Here is a 16,607-nt window from a genome sequence, read left to right as displayed (position 1 = left end):
GGTGGCCCTCTCATGAGTAAGAGAGTTCTTCCTGCCTGACCCTCTCCAAACTGGCACATGGAAACACTGGCTCTTCCTGGGTCTTGAGCCTTCAGACTCAGACAGGAACCTTGGGGCTCTTCAGTTCACCTGCAGAACTCGGGAGTTGTCAGCCTCCATAATCACATGAGCCAATATATCTCCTATTGGTACATATACATCCTATTGGTTGTTTCTTTGGAGACCCTTGACTAATACAATATCCATGAAATTGTTAACTCTGCAGAGAAGTGGGAAGGGTGAGGGGAGGAGACTCCCTGTGTGTATGGGGTGTGTGTGTGTGTGTGTGTGTGAAACATTTTTAACTACTAGTATATATTACTTTTGTAATAAAAATAAAACCAAAAAATCGAATTGATTACAGACTCTTTTAAGGTCAGTTTCAGAATGATCTTGGAAGGTGCAGTTTACCCACTGTGGAGACTGTTGGAGACACCATGTGCTGGAGACACGTCTAGGTCTGTCTGGGGTCAAACCAATCCTCCTTCTCTTAGCACACCTTTGTCACTGACCTTCTCCAGCCCAGTTCACAGTTCCCAGGCTGACAGTGGAGCAGAGGTGTTCCCTGGAACCTCCTCTGGAGAGGATCCCAACTGCAGGGAACCCCTCAGGGTGTGGGCAGACCCTCCAGCCCCAGCCCAGCCGGTTCCCCGCCCCCACCAGTGCTTTCCATGGGGCCTTCCTGCTTCAATCCTCTTCCCTCCCCTCCCTGACGCGTGTCTTCAAGATTAGGTGTCAAGAACATCCCTCTAGCACTTAAGCTTTCTCTCTTCCAGACCCTCTCCCTCCCTCTTCTTTGTACCCTACAGTTCCCAGTTCCAAATAACCAATCCACGCAGAGTTTCAAGTATCTGTCCGTTTCCTACTCCATTGAGGAGGCCAAAAATTATAATAGTGATTACAGTGACTTTCAGAAGGAGGCAGGATCTCAGTCTCCCCAGGGTCTGAGCTTCTTCGACCACCCCCTTCTATGTCTCCTCAACCCCTCCCCACGCCTCTGAGGACTCTCTTCTTCCTTTCTTCAAAATACCCAGTGGAGGACTTGGAGGCGGGCAGGGTGTCTTGCAGGTCAGAGGTCTGCTGGAGGTCAGAGGTCTGCTGGAGGTCAGAGGTCTGCTGGAGGTCAGGACACCTAGATGGTGATGTTCCGCTTTATCTCACACACCCAGCGTTTCACTTGCTGGCAGAAATCGTCGTTCCAGCGGCCGTCCCCCCGGATCTCAGCACAGTCCTCGCTGCCCCCCAGCTCGTGCCCCTGCCAGTCATTAGGCTGAGTGGCGGCCCAGTTCCTAGGAAGGCAGGACAGAGCTCAGCTCTGGATGCTTCCTCATCCAGGCAACCCTCATCCCCACCTCAGAAACGCATGGCCTTGGTGGGTTCGGGCAGCAGCAGCTGCAGCCTTGGAGTCTGGGAGTCTGGGGGGGAGATGGTTGGAGAATTTGGTCCCTGAGGGACGAGTGGGAGGGTACTGGGGGAAGTGACCAGAAGGCCGTCCCCAGGCCAAACTAACAGGGAGAGAGGAGGAGAAGCCACTTACTTATAGTTGTGTCTATAGTCTGTACCATCCACCCATCTCCAGGAGCCATCACTGTCAGTGAGGCCTATCCAGGTATGAAAGGGGTTCGTGTGTTGTGCAATGAATTTCTGGAAAACAGGCAGGAGGGAAGTTTCCAGTCCCTTGTACTTCCATGCAGGCATCAGCTATGGTTCCCTCAGCCCTCCCCAGCCTGATCTGCTGCCACCTTGAAGCATCAGCTCCCAACACTAGTTCCTTGCTTTTTCTTCTGCAACCATAGCTAGCATTTAGTGAATATTTACTGGGCTAAACCTTGCACTAAGTGCTTTACAAGGATTATTTTATTTAAATCTCATAAAGTCCCCTAAACTGGGTGCCCTAATGATTCACACTATACATGTGAGGTCAAGGAACTCACGGTAATGATGGAGCCCAGAGCATCAATCCAGTGCCTGAGTTCGTGACCCCTGCCCCCTGACCTGGCCTCCGGTTTTATTCCTAACGCACGGCTGCTAGACTCAGATTCTAGGCTTCTCCTTGTCTTCTGCCCACAGCCTCAAACTCTTGGATCCTGACCCCGGCCCCTGCCGTCCCCATGGGCCCCAGTGACCCATTGAGGATCTCGGTTTCTCTCGCCTCTCACGTACACTTATTTGCTCCTGCTTCTATGTATAGCTGTCATTTCTGTTGTTTTCCAGGCCCCAGAGCTTCCAAGCATGGACCCACTGCCCAGAGCCCTGTTATGACTTGGCTACACGGAGTCTGGCAGTCTGGCTGAAAATAGGTAGATGCCTTATGTGCGAGGCGCAGCCCAGACATCCAGCTGGCAAGGGCTGGGACAAAAATGGTCTTTGAGATAGCTTGCCAGGGTTCATGCACACCTCCTAGGACAACAGACATCCGAGCAGCTTTCTCTTATAGATATGGCCCTTTCTGGGAACTTAAGTCCCCTGGTTTGGGAGGGCAGCAGAGGCAGGGTGTGATCACCTTGTTTTATGAAGGAAACAGAAGGATGGGTGACCAACATGCATGTGTAGCAGTTCCCTTTGACAGCATATGAAAGGTCTCCAACTGCATTTGGAGGAAAATTTCCTAATTCCACTCTCATGTCCTAGAGACCCAACTAAGATTGCAGTTAGTCACCTTATCTACAGGCAGATACAGTAGCACCTCTGGATTCTAGAATCCTGCAAATAGGTCAACATCCTGCGCATGAAGGGACAGCCCTCAGAGGCTGGTAGGGCTGCTCCCCAAAATCAAGGGAGTCAACAGAGCTGGAGGGAAAGTGACTGGAGACAAGATATTCTATTCGCTGCTGCCCCCTGTCCCAGTCCCCTCTTCCCATCATCACAAGAAGCTGAATAACTGAACAAAGAATACAAATCATCAGTATCCAGCCCTCTGTGTTGAAGACTGAGGGGAGGAATGAAATAGTGCCAGATGATAGAAGAAGATAGTCCAGAAGAATGCATCTGCCCTGTTCATGAGTAAATAACAGGCAAGAAAGAATTCAGCCCATTCAAAGAAGTAGCAGAGGGGAGTATTATCATGGAACTTGTGCAAAAATAAACAGGATGGAAAGGAAGAGGAGGAAGAAAAAAAGCACTGTGATATCAAAAGAGAGGTGAAAAATATACTTTGTAAAGAAGGCATGTTTCAAAACATAAGAGGATAGTGGAGAACAACCTACATCCTCAAAAACATTAAAGAGGAGATGAACGACATAAAAATATGAAACAATATATCAAAGAAGAAAGATAACAATGAAAAGTAAAGGGAAGAAATTGAAGAGAAAATTTTGAAGTACATTAAAAACAAAAAACCCCAGCAATTCAGCAAAAAACCAAGCCTGAAATACAAAAGATAGGCTTGAGAAAAGAACCCAGAATACAGAGGAAAAGAGAGAAAGATGGAAGTAAATAGCAGCAAGATGATGGCTATGGGGGCAGACAATGGAGATCATTTTGGATGATGTGCTCCAGAGGAAAAGAGAACAAATGGTCAAGAAAAAATGTTCAAACACAGGGCTTAAGAAAACCTTCCAAAATGTTAGAAAACCTAACTTTATGTGTTAAAAGGACTCTCCTGGCCTCAGAGTAAAAATACAGAAAGAATGAGCAACACTGAGATATATCTGGACGAGGTTAATGAAATTCAAAGATAGAAAAGACTCCAACTATTCGTGCAAACATTTAAGGAATGTGGGAGAGAAACGAACAAGGCATTATAAACTTCAAAGTTGCTAAGAGACTAGATCTTCATTGTTCTCAATAAAAAAAGAAACGATAATTATGTGACATGATAAAGGTGAGAGCTAACACTACTGTATTAATCATATTGCAATATGTAAATGTATCAAACCAGCATGCTGTACACCTCAAACTTACACAGTGTTAAATGTCAATAATATCTCAATTTTTAAAAAGAGAAAAGAGTGAGGCATGTGAAGGTGTGCTGGTTTCCTCATCTGTCATATGGAAAGTTATATAACCTCTTTTATTTTTTGAAGCCAATAAGTTTCAGCCCATCATTTAAAGTTATGACAGTAATTACTAGTATAATGAAAAACAGGCTACATCTAGTCCAAAATAACACAGAGCAGAAAACAAAAAGAATACATCTCTGATAGCAAATGGCAGAAAACAAAAGCAGCATACAAAACAGAAAAAAAGACTGGATTAAAGATATGTATTTTTAAATAAATGTAAGTGAGAGAGCCCAGAGATAAACCCACACACCTACGGCCAATTAATCTACAACAAAGGAGGCAAGAATATACAATGCAGAAAAGACAGTCACTTCAACAAGTGGTGCTGGGAAAACTGGACAGCTACATGTAAATCAATGAAATTAGAACACTCCCCCACACCATATACAAAAATAAACTCAAAATGGTTTAAAAACCTATATATATTGGGACTTCCCTGGTGGTACAGTGGTTAAGAATCCGCCTGCCAATGCAGGGGACACGGGTTTGAGCCCTTGTCTGGGAAGATCCCACACGCCACGGAGCAACTAAGCCCGTGCGCCACATCTACTGAGCCTGTGCTCTGGAGCCCGTGAGCCACAACTACTGAAGCCGGAGCGCCTACAGCCCATGCTCTGCCACAAGAGAAGCCACTGCAATGAGAAGCCCACGCACTGCAACGAAGAGTCGCCCCCGCTTGAGGCAGCTAGAGAAAGCCCGCGCTCAGCAACAAAGACCCAACGCAGTCAAAAATAAATAAACTTTTTTTAAAAAAAAAACCTATATATGACATGTCACCATAAACCTCCTAGAAGAGAACATAGACAAAATATTCTTGGACATAAATTATAGCAATATTTTCTTAGAACAGTCTCTCAAGGCAAAAGAAATAAAAGCAAAAATAAATGGGATCTAATCAAACAAAAGCTTTTGCACAGCAAAGGAAACCCTTAACAAAACAAAAAACACAGGGCCTCCCTGGTGGCGCAGTGGTTGAGAATCTGCCTGCCGATGCAGGGAACACGGGTTCGTGCCCCGGTCCGGGAAGATCCCACATGCCGCGGAGCGGCTGGGCCCGTGAGCCATGGCCGCTGAGCCTGCGCGTCCGGATTCTGTGCTCCGCAACGGGAGAGGACATAACAGTGAGAGGCCCGCCTGCCGCACAAAAAAAAAAAAAAAAAAAAAAGACAGCCTATGGAAAAGGAGAAAATATTAGCAAATGATGCAACTGACAGGGGTTAATATCCCCAATATAAAAACAGCTCATACAGCTCAATATCGAAAAAGCAAACAACTCAATTAAAAAAATGGGCAGAAGACCTAAATAGACATTTCTCCAAAGAAGACATACAGATGGACAACAGGCACATGAAAAGCTGCTCAGCATGGCTAATTATTAGAGGAATGCAAAACAAAAACGCAATGTGGTATTACTTCACACTGGTCAGAATGGCCATCATCAAAAAGCCTACAAATAATAAGTGCTGGAGAAGGTGTGGAGAAAAGGGAACCCTCGTACCCTGTTGGTGGGAATGTAAGTTGGTGCAGCCACTATGGAAAACACTATGGAGGTTCCTTAAGAAACAAAAAATAGAGCTACCATATGATCGAGCAATCCCACCCATGGGTATATATCTGGAAAAGACATACCTGCACCCCAGTGTTCATAGCAGCACTATTTACAACAGCCAAGACATGCAAACGACCTAAGTGCCCACTGACAGATGACTGGCTTAAGAAGATGTGGTGTGTATATATATATATATATATATATATATATATATATATATAAATATATATATATATGTCAGCCATAAAAAGAATGAAATATGCCATTTGCAGCAACATGGATGGACATAGAGATTATCATACTAAGTCAGACAAAGGCAAATATTATATATCACTTATATGTGAATATAAAAAATAATACAAAGGGATCTATATACAAAACAGAAACAGACTCACAAACAGAAGACAGAAAACAAACCTATAGTTACCAAAGGGGAAAGGGAGGCAGGGAGGGATAAATTAGGAGTATGGGGTTAACAGATACACACTACTATCCATGAAATAGATAAGCAATATGGATTTACTATATAGCATAGGGAACTATATTCAATATCTTGTAATAACCTAAAGTGGAAAATAATCTGAAAAAAATATATAACTGAATCACTTTGCTATACACCTCAAACTAACCCAATATTGTGAATCATACTTCAGTTAAAAAAAGAAAAAAGGGGCTTCCCTGGTGGCGCAGTGGTTAAGAATCCACCTGGCAATGCAGGGGACATGGGTTCAAGCCCCGGTCCAGGAAGATCCCACATGCCGCAGAGTAACTAAGCCCGTGCGCCACAAGTACTGAGCCTGAGCTCAGAGCCCACGAGCCACAACTACTGAGCCCGTGTGCCACAACTACTGAAGCCCGTGCACCTAGAGCCCGTGCTCCGCAGCAAGAGAAGCCACCGCAATGAGAAGCCCGCGCACCGCAACGAAGAATAGCCCCCACTCACTGCAACTAAAGAAAGCCTGCACGCAGCAACGAAGACCCAACACAGCTAAAAATAAATAAAATAAATAAATTTTTTTGAAAAATAAATGTAAATGATATACACTCACCTCTTAAAGGCAAAAAGTCTCTTACATATTCAGTTTTTAAAAACCAAAAACAATACACAACCTGTGGGAGAAATACCTTAAGCTCAGCTGAACAGTAGAGCAGCATCACACGGGTGGGGTCGGGGGGAGAGAGACCTCAAAAAACCTCAGTGCCCAGGATGAATCCAAGATTAAATCAGAATCTTTGAGTGTGAGACCAGGTGTCAATATGTTTTAAATTCCTCAAGAGCTTACAATATACTGCGAAGGCTGAGAATGACTCATCTGTAAGAGACTCAGAAAGGCTGGAAATAAAAGGATGGGCAAAGATACATGAAGCAAATGCAAGCGAAAAGAAATCAAGGACCAGTCTACTCATATCACATGAAGACGAACTCAAGGCAAAAAGCATTAAACAGGACACTGACGTTCACTGCAAAATGATGAAGGTGGGGACTTCCTTGGTGGCACAGTGGATAGGACTCTGTGCTCCCAATGTGGGGAGCTCGGGTTCGATCCCTGGTCAGGGATCCCACATGCATGCCGCAACTAGGAACCCGTCTGCTGCAACTAAGGAGCCCGAGAGCCACAACTTAGACCTCGTGCAACCAACCAAATAAATAAATAAATTTTTTTTAAAAATGATGAAGGTACAATCCCATCCACCATGAAGTTGTAGTTGGCATGAAATTTTGTGGACCAAATAACAGACTGCTGAAATCTTAGGTTGACCCACATGAAATTGATATTTTCTAGGCCAATACTGACAGAATATTGGCAATTTCAACCTGACTGGTAAAGCAAGATATGTTTGGAATCATTCTACCATGCAGAATGTGTGGCAAGTTACTTAACCTCTCTGCTCTTTAGCTGCCTCATCTCTATGCCCCTCAGAGTGGGGAAAACAAGAATGCCCACCCCATAGGGTTGTGAGGATTAAAGTGGATAAAAGTGCCTGGCACATAGTGAGGACTCAGTAAATATGACCATTTACTTTTCCCCAAAATGCCCCACCTGTTCTAATGAGTTGGTTCTTCCCTGTGAACTTGCCATTTGAGGTTGTGGTCTGGTGATAGCATCAGGAAGGGAGACCTGGGGTGCTCTGGAGGAACCCAGTAACCCACAGCAGGGAGTCTCTGGGAATCCCACCCACTTAAGCTCCTTTCACCCAAGGGACCATCACACGCCAAGGCCAGCACACAGCAAGCAGGGACTCTCAGCGGCTCCACTGTGTTCTCCACCCAAGTCCCCGCCCTTGAAGTTCATCCTGCCACATATTCTGTCTCCTGACCTGCTCCTCATCACCTGGTCACCTGGCTCCTGTCCTTTGCCCCGGCTCCGGGCTGTAATCTCCCACCTCTTAGGATCAATGGCTTAGATTCCATCGTGGATCTCCCAGAGCTGGGCCAGACTTCTGCTTCTAGATTCTTCCTCAGGTTAGAAAAAATATCAAAACAAGCCTGACCCAGCCTCCCAGAGTTTGCATTCCCAAGGTTTCCTCCTGCCTTTGGGAAAGGTATGGGCTCACCTGTTCCTCTCTGGAGTTGATGACCGCCAGGTGGGCGTCCTCCAGCTGGCAGTACTTCTCAGCCTCGGGCCAGGGCTTCCCCGAACGAGAGAACCAGTAGCAGCTGCCTTCATAGTCCACCCAGTTCACGGGGCAGCATTCTGTGCCTGAAGGCATTGGGGGACAGAGGGAGATGAGATCCAGCTGGACGGGACAGGCAGGAGGGACTGGGGACCCCACCCCCACCCCGCCCGGTCCCTACCGTTGCTCTGGAGGAACGCCATCTGACAAGCCAGCGTGCGCATATCCACCGGGAAGTGCTTCAGATGAAGCAGCAAAGTGGCATGATCTAGGGGCCAGAGTGATGACAGTGGTGTGGGCAGTGTGTGTGCCCACCTACCAGGACTCCAGCAGTTGGCTGGGGAAACACAACACACACACACACACACACACACACACACACACACACACTCAAGGGAGAGTCTCTGACCTGCTTTCAGGTCTTGCTGCTGTTTTTCCAGCTTGGCTTCCAGAGATGTCACCTTGTCACCAGCGCTGCCTCCTAAAAAAGAGGAAAGCTAAACTGTTTTCCCTCCGTTCCGCATCTCCAACATCCCTCTATCCTCACACCACTGGAGCACCAGTCTGGGCCACCTTTACCTCCACGTGGGACACTGCACACCCCGCCCACTGGTCTCCCGACTCCGCCCACTCTTCCCGACGCTGCGCAGTGATTTTTCTGAAGCGTCAACTGCGCAGGCCTGTCCACTGCTAAATCCTTCCGATGGATCCCCACTTTCTCAAAATAAAGTCTCACGAGTCAGCACGGCTTGCCTGAATGGCCCGGCCCCTACCCACCTCTCTGGGCCACACCTCCTGTCACACTGGACGCGTTTAGAGTCCCAGAATGTGCAGGGGTCTTCCTCATGCCCCGGTCATCGCGGACTCCGCTCTCTACCTGGCTCTATCCTCCACTCTAACACCTACTCATCCTTCAGGGACCCTCGGCTCAGGAAGCGGCATCCTTGGAAGCCTTGCCCAGCTTCTCCGGTTGGGTTATCTGCCCCCATCTGGGCACACCCTGCCCCCAGCACTCCCCAGACACTCCCCTATTGCAGATCCAGCACTGGGCACCCAGCACGGAGTCCAGCAAACCCATGCTGAAAGACCAGCTCCTTGACCATCCAGCCCACCCCAGTCCCTCCCCTAGGGGCGCGCCCATTCACCATGGGAGCTTAGAGCCAGGATCTCCGTCAAGGTGCTCGAGGAGAAGTTGCTGAAAGTTTCCTTCAGGGTCTGCAGCTCCACTTGCAGCTGTGCTCCTTGTCAGACAGAACAGGATGAAGTGGGCTGCGCTCTGTTCCACATCACTGTCATCTGACGGTCCCCTTCCCCACCCCAACACTGCCCCCATCTCTTCCCCTATCGTGGCTCTCACTGCCCCCAGCACTGCCCGTATCGCCTCCCCCACTGCTGCCCCGCCCCTGTGACCCTTACTTTGGGACCCCATCACACACACAGCCACCAGCAGCAGGATGTTGAAGCCCAGGACAAGCAGACCGAGGCGGAGCTTGGAGCAGAGACGCTGCAGGACCAAGAGCTGGGGTGGAGGCATCCCTGCAAGAGAAGGGGTGTCAGGACGAGGGGCAGTGGAGGCAGGGGAGCTGGAGAGCCAGCGTCATGGAGCATCAGGGGGATGGACAGCTTTGGGGTGGGAGGGGGCGAGAGGAAAGTAGATGGGGGTGCTACTGGGGGAGTCAATGGGCTTTACCCCAGTGTTCATGCAGCGTGCACACACACACATTTGCACACTCGCATCCACAGGAACTCATGCAAACATGCACACACACACAGGTGCATATGACGCACGTGCATGTGATATTCACATCATCTGTGTGCACAGCCTTGATCTTGGACCTGGGGGTCCTAGAGGCTAGACCCTGTCTTGAAATTTGTCTGGGCCCCTCAGACAAATCCAAAACTGGGACAACCACCCCCAACTCCACTGGGATCCTTAAGTCAGGGTCATTCCACCACGGACCACTCCCCAGGGGCCGCCCCCCAAGCCCATCCTCTCATCTCCCACCGCTCAGGGCCTCCTTGCCCTCTTCCCTCCGCCCTTGCCCCCCAGAAACCTCTGTTCCACCATAAACCTTCTCCCCTTAGCGCTCAATCATCTCACAGAAACCTCTCCGTCCCCCACGACCAAGCTGAGCCCTGACTCCCCCACACACACACAATCACACACGCATTTTTCATTTCACACTCATGCGTGCACACACTCTCCTTAGCACATTCTCACACACGCACTAAGATGCCCGTCCTCTCACACACTCTCGCACATACTGCAGCACACGTAACACACACGCATTCTCACACACCCACACGCTCTCACACCCGTGCACCCACATCTTTGCACACACAGAGCTGGCCTCTCCCCTCCTGCCAACTCTGCAGGCTTGGCGGTGGCTGTCCCCCCAGCCCTGGGCTCCTGCTTTTGTGTCTTCCTCCTGGGAACAGAACACTTCCTCTTCTCTGCCTTGGACCCTGAGCCTCCTCTCTCCACACCCAGGCACCCCCTCATCCACCCAGAACTCTTGACCCCTCACACCAAGGACTGTCACCTTCCTCCACGTCAGCCACACCCAGCCTTCCTCTTGACCCAGACAGGCATGTCTCTGACACCCCACTGCCCACGCCCCCCTCTCAGCATATCCTCCCCTTTTCCTCTCACCCCCCCAAAAGTCTTCCTCAATCCCCTGGGAGAGAAGCCCTCCCAGACCACAGTCTTCCCCACCCAGAGGAGACCCCATGGCTGAGCCTTGACTGCTCTCTCCAGCACCATCCACTCCGTGGGCCCTTGTCCTGCTTCCCACCCTGACCTATGACCTATAAACCCCTGACTCTGGGTCAGCTCAGCATTTATCTCTGCACCTCTACCCTGAAACCAGACCCTCCACGGCTGATCAGCTGTGCCACCAACTGGCTCTGAGGTCACAGACAAGTCACTGAACCTCTGGGCGCCTCCGTTTTCTCATGTCCACTTAAATGAAGAATCGAAAAGAGTCAAATTCATAGGAATTGAGGTTAGAATGGTGGTTGCCAGGGGCTGGGGAAATGAGGAACTGCTGTTCGAGGGGTATAAAGTCTGTCATGCAAGTTGAATAACTTCCAGAGATCTGCCGTACAACATGGTGCCCGAGCTCACAATGGGCTGTTGGGCACTTCAAAATGTGTCAGGTGGGTACATCTCATATTAGGTGTTCTTACCCCAATTTTTAAAAATTGGGGTAAGAACCGTAGCTACCTGAATGGATTATTCTGAGAATGAAATTACACATAGAAAGTGCTGCACAGGCAAGTCTGAAAGTTAAAAAAAAAAAAAAAACGGGTCTAAACATGGACCCAGAGGGGCTAGATTTACCCTCCTCCCAGAAACAACCACAACAAAAGACAGATAGCTGTAAGACAAAATATCTTTGGAAACACTGGGATTCAGGAAACAAAGGGCAATGATCCCTGTGGAGACAGGAAACAAACAAGGTGAGCCCTCAGATTGCCCCAGCCTCCTGCTGGGAGAAAGTTTTCAGGCCACAGGGCAGGGAGGGGAAATCCAATCAGAGCCCAGCACACTCCCCAAGTCAAAGAGATGGAGCTGGGAGGCTGTGGAGACCAAAGGGGTTAGAATTCACAGGACAGAGGATCAGAGAAGAGAGCTGCAGAGAGAATCCCAGAGATCTGAGGGTTCCCCTCAAGCAAGCAGCTGAGTACTGATCAACACATGCGTGTAAGGAAAACTACCCAAGGCCAGGAGAAAAACAATCCAAAAGCATTAGGGAACAGTGCCTGGCAGGAATAGGGCCAAGAATAGTGCCTATTCCCACCAGCCAGACTGGAAATCTCATAACCCACAGGGCACTGGGTAGAGTACCCAAGAAGTTCCCAACCCATCTAACAAATTATAAAAGCAAACCCAAAAAGATCAAATTGACTCCAAGTTACTTAACCACATCCCAGAACACAGCTCATGAGTATTTAGAGGAATACAAATATAGCCAGCACACAATGAGGTAAAATTCACAATGTCTGGCATCCAGTCAAAGATTACCAGGCATACAAAGAAGCAGGAAAACACAACTCATAATGAGGAGGTTAATAAATCTACCAAAACTGATCCAGAACTGACACAGATGTTAGAATTAACAGCCAACGACATTAAAAGTTATTGTAAAATAATCAAAAATTAAGTTGGCTATCAAAGAAGATATTTAAAAGTCCCAAGTTGAACTTCTAGACAAGAAAACTACAATGTCTGGAATGAAAAATACACTGGCTAGAATTAATGGAAGATTAGACATGCATAAGGAAAGATCAGTGAACTTAGAGACACAGCAATAATAACTATATAAAAAGAAACACCCAGAGAAAAAAGAATCCCACCCCTCCTTCCAAAATAGAAAGACCACCAGTGAGCTGTGGGATCACTAATATATGTGTAATTGGAGTCTTGATGGAAAGGGGAGATGGGGATGCAGAAAAATTTTTTGAGGAAATAATGGCCAATATATTTCTAAATCTTCTGAAAACTATAGGCAAATAAAAGGCTGGGAAGAATAGAATGTGGTCCCTGGTAAGCAGGTGGCAGATGTCAGCTGTTGACTTTAAAAAATGTTCGAGTTCAGTTTTATTTGGGGCAATATGAGGACTGCAGCCCGGGAGACAGAAAACTCTGAGAAACGGCCCCGAGGAGGCGAGGGGAGGAGCCAGCATATATAGGGGTTTTGCAACAAAGGGCAGGTAGATATCTCAAGTTAAGGAATTTATTTCTATGTATGGGAAGATGCCAGAGTCTGGGCTCACTGAAATCATTCCTGTGATATGCACCTCAGCCATCTGGGGCCAGTATCCTGTATTTTCACACCCCGAGTTCCCTCAGGGCTCACCGGCTCACATTGGAGGGTTGCAAACCTTGATGACCGTGACATCCTTTGTGTATTGCTAGAGCTGGAAATATTCCATGTATAAATATTCCATTTATCGCAGCCCACACGAAGGCAGCAGAGGCTGCTGGAGAGAAACGTACTGATGGTTGGACCTGCTCGGTCTCACCCTGCAGTGCTGTCCACCAGGCCTTTTTTGGGTGATCCCCCTCTCCCACGAAATCCAAAACCTCTGGACTCTCTCCAAGCCTCCAGTTTAAACACTGAATCCTCTTGTCTTCAGAAGATTCAACAATATCCAAAATCATTTTTGAGTGTTGACTACATACCAGGCAGCATGTGGGCCTCGGGGGTGCAGAGGGGAGTAGACAGATATGGCCTCTCCCCATGCAGCTTACTACCTGGTGGAAAGGTCTGCCAGTCCGCTACCCCAGTTAAGGAGAAGTGTGGTGGGAATACCTGTCCTTCCTGCTGTTCCTGCCCTGCCCAGCTCCCACCCTCACCTGCAAGAGCACCTGCCCTCCCTTGGTCCGCCAGCCTCAGGACTGGGGGATCCCTGCTCCCAGCCCAGGCTAACCAATCCTCCTCCCTGAGCTTCGAGTCCCAACCCCTCCTGGTCTCCACAGAGCTTCACTCCATCACCAGCCCATCACACCTGACACCCCTCCCCCACCCCAGCTCCAGCCCTTCAGCCTAGAATTGTTCAGATCTTTCTCACCCAAAAACATTTCTCCCAGACACTTGGAGCCTTCGGTCCAGATTTGCTAGAGAAGGATCCAGGCAGGGGGCTTGGGGTAAGTGGGAATCTTCCAGAATCTCTGTGCTCTTTCCCTCCAACACACACCTACCCACCCCCACCCCCCACCCCCCGCACACACTCGGCACACACTACCTAGGTTGGAAGGAAGAGGGGAGACCCCTTTCTTGGGGTCCTGGGGGTGGAGGAGGTGAGGTCAGGGGACAGTCCCTGGTCACAGAGTGAATGTGACAGAGACCTCGGAGGGACAGAGGGCGACCAGGAGCCAGACCAAGGTGGAGCGAAGCCCCAGACACCAGCCACTTGCCTTTCCAGAACGGATCTTCTCTCCTGGGACTGTGCCCGTGAGCGCCTGGGCCCTCACCTCTGCAGAGCTGGTGGTCGTTCTCCTCAGAGCCCAGCTGCTGGATGTCCTGAAAGTCCCTCGCCATGCTGGGTCCTGGGCTGTGGCTGGACCCGGGCTGGGGCTGGGGCTGAGCTCGGGCTTGATGCTGTGCTAAGATGCTAATTCAGGCGGAGGCTGATAGTAGGTCGAGGCAACGGTTTGGGTGGGATCTGAGGTTGGCGGGAAGTGTGGGGCTGAAATACAGCTGGCCCCCATCCTTCCTCAGGAGATGCCTGGGCCTGGACATGGCCGGGAGCCTCCCCTCCATACATTCCAAATCACCCCACATCTTCCCATCAGCCCCCCACTCTCTCTGAACCAGGGTCTCTTGAACCCCAGACATCCCCGGTCCCGCCTGCCTCCCGATCTCGGTTACCTGCCACAGGTTTGGAGGGCTGACTCGCCAGGCTCCCAGGCAGCCCCGGCCCCAGGGTGAAGGAGGGGCTTGAGCCAGGGGAAGTGGAGCAGGTGGTGCTCACAGAGGAAAGGAGGGAAGGGGAGGGGGCCGGTCCAGGCGAGGGCCCTTCTGAACCCGTGTGTCTGAGTGTCCGAGTGCTTCTAACCTGGCATCTCCTGCCCCTGGGACTTTGGACGGTAAACAGAAGTGGCTGGAACTCAGGCAAAGCGTGACGGGGGCGGGGGGCAGGACTGTCTCTGTCCCTCACAGAGAAGGGGTCTCTTTGGTCTGTCCGCTTTCCCCCACAAGCGAGTCACCTCACTCCTCATGGCACATCTGGGAGGGGGCCGGGCCAGGAGGGGCCGGGGTGCGGTTGGCTCGTCCCCCTCTGCCCCTCCCCCACTTTCACTTCCCGCCTCTGAATTTCCCAGAATTGGCGGTGTCTCCAAATATCCCTGACCGGGATCAGAGGGGCCGCTCCTGTGCTCTTGCCCAATCCGGCATCTGAGCCTGGGAGCACCCCGCCGCGTCCTGCCGCGTCAGCCACCAGGCTCCCCGGCTCTGGGCCAGATGGCCTCACTCTCCAGGAGGCGAGTAAAGCCCCTCAGGGGCCCAAAGTTCGAGGGAAGGAGGGAAGAGCATCCCTTCAGAAGGCAGTGGGCAGGAGGGGTTCAACCTCATGAATAAGCCCCTTCTGTGGCCCTGGCAACACAAAGCTCGGTCCTCACACCCAGCCATGGGGCTGAATGCTCCACAGAGCTTTTCTCAGGTAACTCTCACCCCAGAAGGTGGGTCTTTCCTTCCCCACTTCGCGGAGGAGGAAAATAGAGCCTTGGGGAGATTAAGTGACTTGACCCGCGTGGAGGTGGGTAGGGAAGTTGGGAGGCAAAACCGGATAAAGAAGAAAAAAGTCATACCATCAGAGGGCCTCTTCACGGTCCTGTGAGGAAGACGCGGCTCCATGAACTGAGAAGCGTGATTAACTCGCCGGCTACTCTCGCGCGAACAAGAGCTTGGGAAAGAAAACCCGGTTTTCGTCCCTGATTTTTCTGACCCTCACCAAACTTAGCTGCTGGCTACGGGCAGATCTCCTTCTATAAAGCTGCCTGTGTTTCCCCTTGTGCTGAAAAGGGTTTGGGACAGAGGCCTGTGCTTTGCTTGGGGGAACTTTCTGACACACAGGGAGTAGCCACCCACTCCAATAGCCTGGCATTCCTGCGAAGCCACAGAAGCAGTGGTGGCTGCTTTGCTTTTTGACTGTAACTCGCAGTAAGAGATACGTTTTACAGTGTGATCCAGAGCACACACGCACGCACCCACACACACGCACGCATATTTGTATGTTTTACTTTCTCCTGAATCCCCAGTGCCTGGCACATAGTAGGTTCTCAATGAGTATTGACTGACTGAATGAATGAATGAATTTGTAGATATTAAGATGAATGTTTCATAAAACAATGCTTACCTTACTACTTGCATTCAAATTCATGACCAGCTAAATTGAGTTTCCCAAGTCGGGGTCACAACTCAAAGTTTGAAAAACACTACCATGAAAGTCCCGATCTTGGCAGGGATGTGGTTTTAGTTCCAAGATGCAGGCACAAGCTTAACAAATGGCTTATTCTACTGAGTATCCAGGTTTACCAACTGCCATCCAGGGATGGGGGGATTCTCACCGGCCACCTACGTTTACTGAACTAATTCCAAGTTTCAGGGTACAACCCCCCCACCCTGGCACTGGCGAGAGAGGACAGAGAAAACAAGACATTCCTCTGCATCCTTCTCTTTCTCCCTATTTGAAAGTCAGCATTTCAATTTACAAAAAATTGACATATGCTTGGGCTGTTTCTGAGGTTTCCACATTGTCTCACTTTTTGTTGGTTTTCTGATCTTGGTTATGGAATCCTGTTTTATTTGGTTGATTTGGATTTTTTGTTTGTGTGTTTCGTTTCCGTACCTCGGGCTCGGGTGCAGGAAGTTAGGTTAGTGGTATTCCTGAAT

At 49.6% G+C, this 16,607-nt stretch overlaps 1 protein-coding gene across 2 annotated transcripts; it reads right to left on the bottom strand.

Moving 5' to 3' along the window:
• Positions 1–393: 393 nt before the first annotated feature.
• Positions 394–15,596, bottom strand: ASGR2 (asialoglycoprotein receptor 2). Of its 2 annotated transcripts, none has more exons than XM_067022169.1 (9): positions 15,524–15,596; positions 14,132–14,379; positions 9,625–9,744; positions 9,354–9,449; positions 8,618–8,689; positions 8,390–8,476; positions 8,149–8,294; positions 1,577–1,683; positions 394–1,328 (listed from the first exon to the last, which is right to left on the bottom strand). In XM_067022169.1, exons 2-9 carry the CDS (start codon positions 14,253–14,255, stop codon positions 1,172–1,174), a joined length of 909 nt encoding a protein of 302 aa, XP_066878270.1. In that variant the 5' UTR covers positions 14,256–14,379; positions 15,524–15,596; the 3' UTR covers positions 394–1,171. The 2 variants fall into 2 exon arrangements, with proteins under 2 accessions (XP_066878270.1, XP_066878271.1); XM_067022170.1 differs by having other exon boundaries at positions 711–1,328; positions 14,189–14,379.
• Between the last annotated feature and the right edge of the window lie 1,011 nt (positions 15,597–16,607).

The sequence above is a fragment of the Kogia breviceps genome, chromosome 19, assembly GCF_026419965.1.
Source record: "Kogia breviceps isolate mKogBre1 chromosome 19, mKogBre1 haplotype 1, whole genome shotgun sequence".
Classification (NCBI taxonomy): Eukaryota; Metazoa; Chordata; class Mammalia; order Artiodactyla; family Physeteridae; genus Kogia; species Kogia breviceps.
Note: the sequence above shows the minus strand (reverse complement) of the source record. Positions and strands in the feature narration are given on the sequence as shown.

What these genes read in the sequence shown, in the direction of transcription:
- ASGR2 (XM_067022169.1), bottom strand. Translation starts at nt 14,255, where the DNA reads ATGGCGAGGGACTTTCAGGACATCCAGCAGCTGGGCTCTGAGGAGAAC. An exon ending in GTGTGTGATGGGGTCCCAAA is followed by an intron (nt 9,450 to 9,624) that starts GTAAGGGTCACA and finishes CTGTCTGACAAG; the next exon opens with GAGCACAGCTGCAAGTGGAG. An exon ending in CCTGGCTCTAAGCTCCCATG is followed by an intron (nt 8,690 to 9,353) that starts GTGAATGGGCGC and finishes CCTCTTTTTTAG; the next exon opens with GAGGCAGCGCTGGTGACAAG.